The following is a 13,093-nucleotide window of genomic DNA, read 5'->3' as shown; positions in this document are numbered from 1 at the left end:
AAAATGGATTTAAATTTTCATTCTCATTAAGAAGTTTATGTTTGATTAACTTAATTTGTTGATAGAGTTTAAGAATATTTAATTTGTGAGTAGAGATGTCTTAAGCTCTGAACAAGAATTGAAATTTCAAGCAAAAATATGTTAAGGAAGGTAATTTTAATCAGTTTTGAAAGAATTAAGCGGCTCAAAAATAAATGAGATTACTACTAAAAGAAGTTGTCCTCAAATAACACCAATAAATTTAGTTTATTTAATAATATGGTTTAGATCTTAATAAAAAGTTAATATTTTTACGTGTCTTCGAGAAGAAATTATAATTCAGGGCTATAAAAATTTAATAATATTAGATAAGCAAAAATATAATGTCAATTAACGTAATGTGATGTGACTATTCACGTGATGTAAATAATTGTGCTTAATGATTATTTTCAAATTTATATTAGTTCAAAGAAAATAATAACAAAAAGTACTTGAAAAATAAGATTTTGTTACAAAATTATTATAATTAAGAAAATTATGTTTAAAAAACTACTCATATGAGACGACCTAATTAATTCGTATAATTGACAAAAATAATAGATGACAGCCATATCACGTCATCACGTGGTAACTAATTTTTTCTGCAAGTACCATTTTGAATTAAAAAAAAAAAATTAGGAATCATTAGTTTCTGACTTTTTTTCTGTTCTGCTTCTCTACGCCATCATTATTTTTTGCAACACAATTTCCTTGTACTGATGAACTAACAAGTTCCCAAAGGATGAAAGGAGCGGAAGTAATCAAAGCTGACTAGTACGGGTTCCTAATTCCATCATTTCTCGAGGACTAAACTGAGAAGAAAATTAAAATTATATTTTAACTTCCTCGAAGTCGCAGGTGTCAATCATCGACGCGCTGCAGGAGCAGACGAGAAACAGCCTGTAACCAATCCAATCATCTACCGAACAAGATAAAAAATAATTCGTGTAACGAGTCACTGTCATACTAAAATATGATGTGCTTCACTATGCCATACACAGTAACAAACACAGAGAACCCTGGATTCGTTGTTGATGCAACAGCCCGTTTAGGTCAGAGAGAGGGAGCGTGAGATAAGGTTGACCAAGTCCCGATGCCTCTGACCAGGCAACACGTGTCTGACAGCTGTACGGCTTGATTATCGAGCCATATATTCACCTCCACTCCCTTTGACTTGTTGACCGCACGTGATCATTCCTCCCCCACATGCCGCCTCCAGTTTCCAGCTCCCCGCGGACCCCGCCTCCCCCCACAGCAAGGCTATTTCTGTCATTTCCTTTTTCCAACTTTGCTTAATTGCTTGCTTAGTAGCTTGATTGTTTAGCTGAGCACTGTGGTATCATTAGACTATAAATTATCAGATTCAGAGTTCAAATAATTGATTCAAATCATTCATCTTGTTCTCCATATTAATATGTATTTGGAGATCAAATTTTATATTTTTTGAATTTTTTTTACTATTTTTTTAGATTTATTGAAAAACATTAACAGCGGTATTGCAGAGGATTACCCTCATTTTACGGTTTGAGATTAAATCTCAACTGGTTTGGGATTCGGTTCATTATAGGGGCCAGTATTTTGGGCTTTGAGATTCGTGCCAAGTTAAAAAGAACGGTCCAGATCTAGTAATTGTAAAAGATTGCCTTGTCAAGTATTGGAGCGGATGTGAATTCGAGAACATTTTAATATAGATATCATATTGAGCAGTTTGAATTGATTGTTTAAATTTTGAAAATGAAGATAAAGATGTCAGACATGATTAGAGTATAAAAACAATAGAGTATTTTAACCTTACTATTTTTCTGAAGATCATAATATTTCCTCTTGTACATTTCGTAATTCAAATTATGGATTATAATATTTTCAGCATCAATTAGTATAAATGTTATTGTGTAGCTATCATTGTTCTTCTAACTAATATCAATACTTTTTTTTCACATCGAATCAGGGATAAATTATATAACCAATGTACTTTACGAAACTTTTTTTTTTTTAATCAATTTTACTTCTTATGAAATTTGTGTTAAATATGAAACATCTATCAATGTATACATATTTTTTAAATCTGCAAGTTAAAGACAACTGCATTTAGAACTTTTTTCGGTAAACCACATAATATCAGTATACGATTGTCAAATAAATTAAGTTCAACGAGCATGTTATTTATTTGGATTATTAGGATTTTTTATAATCATACTAATTTGTTTTCTAAAAAATAGACATGTTATTTTTCTTATAGATTAGTTGTGTATCAATTTTCACACAATTCCAAAATTATTTGATATTTATTTAATGTCGTAAAAATATTAACTTGCCGGATTTTGAAAATTAAACTTTTCATCATTTTTCACGTATATGATGTGTATAAAGTAGGGGTAGCAACGAACCGAACCGAACCGAACTTATCTTAGGTTTGAGTTTGGTTTGAATTAATTTCGAATCGAACCTGGTTTGATTCGTTTCGAACAAAATCCATTTCGAACCGAACCCATTTCGAACTACACATTTTTCGAATCGAACCCGAATCGAATCACGAACTAAATTATTTTTTAGCAGTCCTAGTTATACCGGTAGTTTATACATTAATTTTTTCTCGTGGGACAATTCACATAGCTTTCTTTTACCGGTATGAACTATGAAATGAGTGTTTTTAAGTTGAAAAATTGTTCATGAAAAAATGCATCAGAGACGACTTTCCTGGTATGAACTATGAGAGACGACCGAAGAGAGAGGAGAGACAGCCATCTAGTCCGGAGAGAGGAGTGACAGCCGGAGAGACAGCCAGTCGCCGAGAGCGTCAGCTAGATTTTAGAGCTAGAGGGAGAGTGAGTTAGGAAGAGGTGGAGAGAGAACTAGGATATTGAGATTTGAGAGCGAGGGAGTGTCGGCTAAGTTAAATTATGACTCTCTATCTTGGATTTTAATTTCATCAGGTAAATGGACGGGCGATGTTATTATGAGATTCGAACCATAAAAATGATCGAACCCATTTCGATCGAACCAGACTAGGTTTGGGTTTGGTTTGAATTAATTCCGAACCGAATCTGGTTTGGTTCGTTTCAATTCGAACCCATTTCGAATCGAATTAAACTCGAATCAAACCCGAATCAAACCCGAATCGAATCACGAACCTCGAATTTTTTTGCCAGCCCTAGTATAAAGTTTAAATTACATCTTAATTGCCGGATTTTAAATTTGCAAATTATTTCTTAAGGTTATCAAAGTCGTCAATGAATTTCCACCTGATTTTTTTAGTGCAGATCTATAAAAGCCTGTATAAGAGTAACTTTTTTTTTTTATATATTATATAAGAACTCACAATTTACAAGAAATGAAAAGATATTGTATATCACTAGTTATTTTTTAAATTGTTGGACGACCAACAAAAAAAAAAAAAAACTAAATACAATTGTATGATTGAGTAGAACTAAAATGTTCTAGTCTTCTACTCTAATATAATAATGTTTCATATCCTTGCCTCTATTTTTAAGTCTAAACAGTCGATCCAATCAACTCAACATAATCATCATATTAAAAGATTCTTGGAGACTAGATTTTATATAATTTTAAATTTTCTTTTTAGTTTTTTAAATTAGGTAGAAAATCACTTTTATTTTGTTGCCCAAAATTTTCTGAATAATAATGAATTGTATCTATCTAAAAGATAATAATAAATTTTCAAAAAATATAAAATTTTACTTCCGAACACATTTTAATATTAAGATCATGTTAAGCAAAGCGGATTGACTATTTGAACATTAAAAACAAAGATAAAGATGTAAATCATGATTGGAAGAGAAAAACAATGAAAATGTCATACATAATTACGCCAGAAAAAAAACTTATTTTTCAATATCTAAACAGTTGATCCGAGATTGCATTTATAACAAAATTTCTTCAGCATGTTAGATTAGTATCCAGCTATAGTGCTATACACATCTTTAATTATTTTATATATGTACCATGAGATCCAATATTAAACCGCTAAAAGGTATTTAATTTGAAGTACGTAACAAGAAATTGACACAATGTTTTATTGCAGTTTAATTTCAAATGAAATTTATAAATTCTTGAGTTTGTTTGAAAAAAGAAAGATATAACCTTATATATAGAATGACAAAACAAATTAATATTTGAGCTTAATTATCTTGTTGACAAAAATGAAACAAGTTTTTTTTTTTTTAAAAAAAAAAAGAAAAAAAAAAGCTCATTCCAAAGGACGCTAGAAAAGTGATTATAAATATTGTTTAGTATATTTGGCAACAAAATTGAATAACATTGAGAATAATATCCTTTCTCTCACGTCTCTTCCATTATTTAAAACTTTTTCTTAAAATAGTGAAATATTAATATTCTAAAAACTGTAAAATGAGTATACTGTGTCATATATACTCCCTTACCTATTATGGTAGTTATTGTACACATAAAAACTTATTCACATTGATTATATGATCAGGGACTTAGCTTTTCAATTCTCAATTTACTTTTTATATTTTACTCCATATTAAAAAATACAAAACATATTAAATTCTTTGAAGAATAGAAGAATGGGTCAAATTTACCCATCATTCTAACTGTATCATAAAACATCCAATTTTATTTTATTTTGAGAGGTAAAAGTTAGAGTCTAATTAATTTTCAATCTTTGTTATAAGCTAGGTCAAATTCAATTAATGAGAGTACAACATATTAAAAATTAAAAGACTTAGATTAGATATGAAGAAATAAGAACTCTGTTTTGTAAAATTTATCAGAAAATGACAAAACATCTATGTAGAATAATGGATCTTTGAGTTTAAGGTGCTACAGAAAATGAACTATAGCAACTTTAGCATCTGCTGTAGCTTTGATATATAGCTACTGTTTCAATAACAGAGCATTCAGTGTATCAAAATGCTATACAACTAGAGACTAGAGTTGTGGTAGACTATTTAAAATACTTGCCTTTTTTAACTTCTATATAATGCAGAAGTTGCTTTTTTTTTTAGAAATATATTGAATATTTTGTCCGGAAAAAAAAAGATGATTTTTTTTTTATACACTATAGGAAACCGAATTATTGATTTAGCTTTTTAGAGTTTGTATACAGATCTTAATATATCTGATATGCACAGGGACGAATTCATGATTTTTGTCAGAGAGGGAGCAAGAAACTAGCGAATTAGGTACTAAATAAAAACAATTATCTAATTTGTAATTTGTAATTTTCTGACCTCCAATTTGTATTGTTTTAACTTCTAATTCAAATTATCAATCAGAAATTAATAATTTTATAAAGGTTCATAGATTTTTATAAAAATTCAAAATTCAAAAAGGACAATTGTCTGCTCCTGGATATACATACAAAATTTAAATAACCGAACGAAAAACTCTGCTCCTTATAAAATATCTAAATAAACCAAATCAATAATTGAGTTTATTTTGCGATATCCGAAATAAATTTTCATCTTTCTGATGCGTTGCAAAATATTTAATACAATTCTACAAAATAAAATATCTGTCTTTCATGTATGTTGTGCAAATTTATTGATGTACAGCTTATCTAAGGAATCAATTATATATATAAAAAAAAAAACGTTGTAAAATAAGGGTGCAACTTCTTGTGCTCGGTGCTGGATGATATATTAAAATTTTACTTTCGCTTTCAATTCTTTGCCTAAATTTTAGTTCGAGAATTTACAAACTTGGGAATATATGCAAAAGAGTGCTTATGAAGTAATCATAATCATTGACTCTAAAATATTCGTCTTGATTGGTTAGTGGCAACGCAAAAAAGTATAAAATATGTGTTATATCATGAAGAAGCATTATCTTAATTATGTTCCAAAAATCCATTATTGTAATACATTTTTAAAATACTAACATTATTATCAAATTAAACAGGCGGTCCCTTGATGATAATTTTTTTTTCTAATGTGACTTGATATTTATAAGATCCTTGGCTCCTTATATAAGCTCTGGAACATTCTAACTTTGGTATCCACCTCTGATTATTTATATTGGAAAAAAACAAAATCAATATTTTATTCTTTTATTAAATGATACAGACCGTTCAAATTTCCACTGTACATAAAAGCAACCAATAATATGTGTTACTTTTCCGCTTTGAAAGTGATACCAAAAAAATAATAATAATAGTAATCTTGAACTGTCAGCTAGGGCCTCAATTTAATTAATTTTTTTTATCAGAAAACCCCTTTTTTTTCTTTCCATTTTTGGAATGCATTGCTGTCGGATGGTATACCTCGCCTAAAAAGGACCCCCGTTTCTCTCCCCATATTGATTTAACTTTGGTACGAAAATACCCTTGCATTTAGTCAAAATGACCAAACCTACACACCTGCTCACAAGAGCCTACACTAAACCTACCTTCTAGTAGGCTCATCATCCAATCCCCTCCGCATAAAATCCAAAAATATATTTCACACTAATAGAATATACAATAGATAATCCACAAGATATGTAGCTCAACTCAATCACCCAAAAATATAAAAGAAAAATATACGGCTCTGGTATCAATGAAGCCATTATTTGACTTCATAAGCTTCTTTTTAGAAAAAGGGAATAGGAAATGTTTGACTCATATATATATACTTTTTACTTCAGAATAAAATAGAAGAGAAAATGTTTTAGCAAAAAAAGGCAAATACCAGAAAAGAATAATTAAATCAAGTAAAAAATTATTAAAAAGTTCCAAAATCGTATGCTTATTATTTAATGAAAGATTAAAAGGTATTTTTTTTTAAGAAAACGCCAATTTTTATTTTTATCTTTCTATTATAAAAATATTGTCTGTCTTCTTCTGCTGAAAATGTTGATTATACCATAAATTTATTAAGCTTTTAAAATACAACAAATATATGAGTATTACGATTTAACCCGTGCAATAATTTCATATCTCTATTTTCAAAATTGAAATAATCAATCCAAACTGCTATATAATAATTTTCATATGAGAATATATTTGGAGATCAAATGTTACATTTTTAGATTTTTTTTACTATTTTTTAGATAGGTGAAAATCACTTGATCTAAAGTTTATGACCATAAAATCAGTATTTTTCATCTATCTAAAAAAATAATAAAAAAATTGATTTTCCAATAAAAATTATGTTTAACAATTTAAATTGATTATATAAAATTTAAAAATAGAAATATAAATCTTTGATCCGTAATATGTATGTTATCGTAGCCTCACTCCAATAACGTTATTCTAAACAATTTAATATTTGTTCTATTTTGAATGAATTGAGGAACCAAACTGAATGTCAAACTAGAGTGCGTAAAATAAGGAGCTCTCTTTCATTATTTTATGCAGTGTACTCCGGCATTGCCTACATAATCTTTTACAATATCTCATGCAGTAATTTATTTGGTCATTGTATTCTCTCTCTCATCTTTTTCTCTATTTCTCTCTCTCTATCCTTTCTTTGGGTTCTCCTTATGCCACCATTGCATCTACTTTTAATACGCCTTCTGTGCACTCTTTTCCACCGTCTGTTTCTCTCTCTTCCTTCCATCCCTTTGGAAATTCAGAAAACCCCACTCCCCATTTCATCACCTCACGCCAGTTAAACGCCACTCTCTCTCTCTCTCTCTCTACGTGGGAGGTCTGAATTGTCCGTTTTTCTTCCTCTGTACAAATCCATCTTCACTATCCAAAGAAACACTGGGAAAGCTGAACCGGGAAGTACACTTCTTGTAGGTATAGTTTCTTCTTATCCTGCTAATCTACTATTGCATCCTTGAGGTCAACAACTCAATTGCAACACAAAGTGTTATTCTAGAAGAGAAGAAAGAAGAAAGAAGAAAGAAGAAAGAAGAAAGAAGAAAGAAGAAAGAGAAGCATCAGCATCCATCCATCCATCTGGATTCAACTTAGAGAAGAAACAGAAACCAATCGAGTAATAAAAGAAAGACACCACAAAATCAGAGAAAGTGGAAGGAACCGAGAAGAGAAAACCCGCCAAGATGGCGACAACCAACAAGTGGTGGGAGCGTGGCGACGACCGCCCCTCGCGTCATGACCCCTCCGCCACTAGCGGCGGTGGCTCCGGCGGCGGAGGCACCGGAGGTGGTTCAGGTAGCTATCTCCAACACCTTCTTCAAACTCCTCCTGGTTCCCATATAAAAATGGAGTCTCCACACGCCAAACCCTCATCTGACAAAACCCCAACAAACCCGTCTGACCCGGACCAACCCTCTTCTTCCACCGCCTTAACGGTTGCCGGGGATTCCTCAGGATCCGGTAACCCGAATCGGCGGCCTCGGGGTCGTCCTCCCGGGTCGAAAAACAAACCGAAGCCACCAATTATTGTAACAAGGGATAGCCCCAACGCGCTCCACTCGCATGTTTTGGAGGTTGCTGGTGGTGCTGACGTGGTTGAGTGCGTGTCAGAATATGCACGGCGCCGTGGACGTGGTGTATGTGTGCTCTCTGGTGGTGGAGCAGTGGCGAATGTCGCTTTACGCCAGCCTGGCGCTTCTCCTCCTGGAAGCATGGTTGCTACTCTGCGTGGCAGGTTTGAGATCCTTTCTCTTACCGGGACTGTTTTGCCTCCACCGGCCCCACCTGGTGCCAGTGGATTAACAGTGTTTCTGGCTGGCGGGCAGGGGCAAGTGGTTGGAGGAAGTGTTGTAGGCCCGCTTATGGCAGCGGGACCGGTTGTGTTGATGGCGGCATCTTTTGCTAATGCTGTGTATGAGAGATTGCCTTTGGAAGGTGGTGAGGAAGAGGAGCAGGTTACGGGAGTGGCCCCACCTTCTGTTGCTCCTCCTACACCAACTGGGATGGGGCCTGGTGGGCCTGGCCAGCAGCCTACTGCATCGCAATCTTCTGGAGTGACTGGAGGTGATGGTGGGGCCGGTGGTGTTTCATTTTACAATTTGGGGGGTAATGTTGGCGGGGGTTATCAGTTTCCCACTGGTGGTGATGCTTTTGGAGGAGGAGGTTGGGGCGGTGCCGGGGTTAGACCATCCTTTTAGTGCTTATCAAATTAAGCTCAATCAATGTTGATTTGAATATGAAATTTATGTTGTAATGCTAATGCTAATGCTAAGTGCGCCAAGGAGAATTGAAGACAAAACATTAAGTGCAAGATTTTGATGTTTTTGAAGTGGTGCTTTTGAATTAAGCGAACTCGTAAGGAAGAAATGCATCAAGTGTGTGGTCATTTAAATTGTTCAATAAGAGTTCGGATTGAGTTTTGCTGTGGATAAACGGTGATTATATTATGATAATTGAGGCGAAAAAGAATCATGTTAGAAGAGAAACGACTACAAGGCTTCACAAGGTTAGTAGAGGCAGTGTTTCATGCTTATTACATAGATACTCATTTTAAATAATTTTGGTTTTTTGCATTGTTCATGTAACCGGTGTTGTAAGCTCAGTGTCGGAAGTCGGAACCCTTCTTTTAATTTATTCTTTTTATGTCCTAATGTTTGATTTCCTCTTAATTATTTGTGTGCTTGTACTTCTAGTTTAAAGTGTTTTCAGTCAATGTACACAATAGTAGAGTTAGCTCATCTATTTGTCTTTAGGTATTAAATTCTCCCAAATTTAAGGGTGTCTCTTTGCATTTCAATTTTGGAGTTTTGCCTTGATCTTTGCATGAGTTGTAGTGCTCTTCTTTATTATTCCAGTGTAGTATTACATTCATGTGAGAAGCCAGATACATGTACTTGTTGTGCCAGTTCAAAGGACATTAAAAGCCTGTTGTCCCTGTTTTAGTCTCCACAGAATGAGTCCCAAGCTAGCTCATTTTAGTTAATATAATTATCCTAGAAACAAAAGGTAGACGACTTCATCGGTTCCTACAAATTCCTTACAACAATAAACAATATTATCAAATATAACCTTAGGGAAAAAAAATTGTACGCCCCACCCCCTCCCCCCCCCCCCCCCCCCCCCCCCCCCCCCCCCCCCCCCCCCCCCCCTCCCACCACACACACACACAAACAAAACCAGTCACCATATATGCTTTATGCAAAATAGCATTATTGTCAAATTAAAGATTTGACAGAGCTATTGATTGAAATGTTTGGAAGGTTGGTTGTTGATTTGTGCAGCAAGTAGAACATGACCACTGTACTACAAGAGACTGATTATGGAAAAAGCGTGTGCTGTCCTTTTCATTTTTGACATATCAGCAAACCAAATTTGATTTTGAATGAACTCTATATAATAGTGTCATTCGCAGTGCTTTTAATTCAGTTTGACAAATTGGCAAGCTGATATGTTGATATATTTGGTGTCCTGCATGTCAGTTATTAATTAAATTCTGATTTTAGAAGTTCTATGATACCAAATAGCCCCCTATTATGATTTGAGTAATGAAAATAAAATAGTGAGGTGGGACTGTTATAATGAATGCCTTTGGCTAAATTGTAGAAAAACAAGGTGTGTATAATTAGCTTCTATTGATGGAGGCTTAGATCTTACGTGGTTGTTTTAGTTATTTTCTTTGCTTTGTGGGTATCCATGATATTTTCCATGGCAATTAGTTTGTATTCTGACTGGTTCAGTCAAAAAAATGGGGTGAAGTTTTAAGTAAAAGGATGACTGTTTTGTCTTTTAGCATTTGTAACGTGTCTTGAGGGTAATAATTAAATCCATGAGATTTGTTTACCTTTTCAAAGTACAGTCCTAAAGAGAGCTCGTAGGTCCAATCCCTTAATGGGTAAAAAAAACACATTTGCTTTTGAATAGGCCTGTTAATTGATAGTTTTACCTTTTCAACTTTACTTCTTTTGAACCAAACCATCTGTCTGCATGCCTCTCTCTTTCTCTCAAAGCTTCCTTATCCTTCCTTTTTCTGAACATTTGGTCTCAATAGTGCAAGTTAAGCTGTTTTTATGTTTATGTACTACATGCATCCGTTGAGTTTCCTAATTCCTGTTGCATTGTTATTTTTGGTACATTCATCATCATATATATATACTTTTGTCTTTGTGATCTCTCTGTACCTTTTTTTAACATGGATATGATTCATTGGCATGCATAACAATACATTTATCAATCTAGGAAGCTTAAATCTTGTACTTCATATGACATGTGATGATTACTTTACTGTCTCCCTTGATGCATGTCATGCATATTCACTTCGCATTTGGATGGGTGAGGGATAGCGCTAACCTAGGTTAGCGAGCTATCCTGAACTCTATTCCATGTTTGGACATAACTACCTATGCTCTCTCTCTCTTGGGTTAGTGACTATTCCACTATTCCAATGAAGAGTTGGGTTAACGGCTATTCCGTACTCTTATATTAGCTACAAACCTTGCTAACGCCACAGTTCATCCAAATTATGCACCTATTATTCATGTTGTTTGTTATGATGCATTAAAGCTTGTTATAGACTTGAAGTAGCATGATATAATTAGCTTCATTTGCATGTACTTAGTTCAATATCTTTTAAACCTTTTAGGTTTGTCATGTGATATCATTATGTTATGTAGAATAAAATTTGAAGCTCAAATTCATATACTTTTTGAGAGAATCAAATTCATATACTTAAACAAGAATACTTTCATATATTAGAAAGACTTAGTTTAATAATGTGATATCATTAAATGATGTAGAATGAAATTTCTTGTAAATCTACCCTTTCTGTATTAAAGGTGTAGTGTTATGATTAAAGGTCCTTTTTTTGAAAGTTTGCTTTCTATAGAGTATTTATATGCCTATGACTTAAAAAAGAGGGTATCTGATGGGATACTCCCATGTCTTACTTTCAGTGTTCTAAATAGCGCGCTATAGCGTTTTTGGACCCAAAACGCTAAGCTATACAATTAAAACACGCTATTTGAGCTACAGACGCTATAGCGGTAATAGCGGTCCGCTATAGCGCATAGCGTGTAGCGCAAATAGCGCCCGCTATGCAACATGCTGTTTTTTTTTTCTTTTCAATTTATATGGGCTCAGATTGGATTTTAATCGTGATTTTTTTTTATAATTGACATACTAAGCTTTATATTAAATTATTAATTATTATTTTGATAAAAATTTATTAATTATTAAATGAGATCAAATAAGGAAGCTACAACGCGCTATGCAACATGAGCTGTTTTTTTTTTCTTTTTTTAATTTATATGGGCTTTAAATAAAGGCTCAAATTAAATATATTAAGATATTACTTGAAGTAACAAAATGATATTTACTATATGATAGTTTGAATATTTTGAATAGATTAAGATAATTAATTATGCCATGATGTCTAGGTTATTTTGAAATTTAAATAGAAAAAAAATAGATTACGTCATGATGCTGAATATATTTTGAATAGAAAAAGATCGATAGTTTATGATATTAGTAATACTATGGATATTTTGAGTCGCAATTTGGACTTTGTATTGGTTCAATATGAATACTATAATTTTTTAATCAATTTGATGTTATTTATTATTCTATGAGACTTAGATAATGTTGATATTTAGTACAAATATATGATATAATTTTTATAAAAATAAAAAAACGCTATGTGGCATAGCTTTCGCTATAGCGACGCTATTCGCTATAGCTTTTTTTTTCGGCTTCCCGCTATGACGCGATAAACGCTATTTAGAATCTTGCTTACTTTACAGTATCTGTTGCATTGAATACATATATTTTGGTTATGCATATGAGGGTCATAATTAAGTTTAAAAATTATTATTTTTTGAATAGTAATGTAACATGCCTAATTATATTAATATTAGTTGTGACATTGTGTGTACGTAGTGCATCTGCCACATCTTTTTATCTGATGAAGATCTCAGGACAAGTTGATTTTTTTTTTTTTTTGATTAAAGCCCTCGGGCACTCACACCACACACACACTACTCGAACCCGCGTTCTCCCGTAGGAGAACATATGCCTTACCCAACTGCGCTAGGCAGTGTTGGCGATAAGTTGATTCTGTATGGTTTGATATGGTACACCTTTTGGTTAGTTTATGTTTTTTTCATCAAATATATGCTTTTAAATTCATACATTACAAATTGGGTCAAGACTCAAGAGCAACATTGCTTTCATGAAACTTTCCTTTCTTTATTCTTTCTGAATAAAGAATGATTTTAGAATAGCCTCTAGTATATA

General features: G+C 32.9%; 1 protein-coding gene across 1 annotated transcript; it reads left to right on the top strand.

Annotated features, from left to right (window-relative positions):
• The first annotated feature begins 7,513 nt into the window (after positions 1–7,513).
• LOC144560873 (AT-hook motif nuclear-localized protein 25-like) lies at positions 7,514–9,576 on the top strand. The gene is made up of 2 exons (XM_078310096.1): positions 7,514–7,723; positions 7,842–9,576. The coding sequence occupies exon 2, from the start codon at positions 7,990–7,992 to the stop codon at positions 9,001–9,003; it is 1,014 nt and encodes a 337-aa protein (XP_078166222.1). The 5' UTR covers positions 7,514–7,723; positions 7,842–7,989; the 3' UTR covers positions 9,004–9,576.
• The last annotated feature ends 3,517 nt before the right edge of the window (positions 9,577–13,093 follow it).

This window comes from Carex rostrata, chromosome 10 (genome assembly GCF_964058835.1).
Source record: "Carex rostrata chromosome 10, lpCarRost1.2, whole genome shotgun sequence".
Classification (NCBI taxonomy): domain Eukaryota; kingdom Viridiplantae; phylum Streptophyta; class Magnoliopsida; order Poales; family Cyperaceae; genus Carex; species Carex rostrata.
This window is presented reverse-complemented; position numbering and strand designations above follow the sequence as displayed.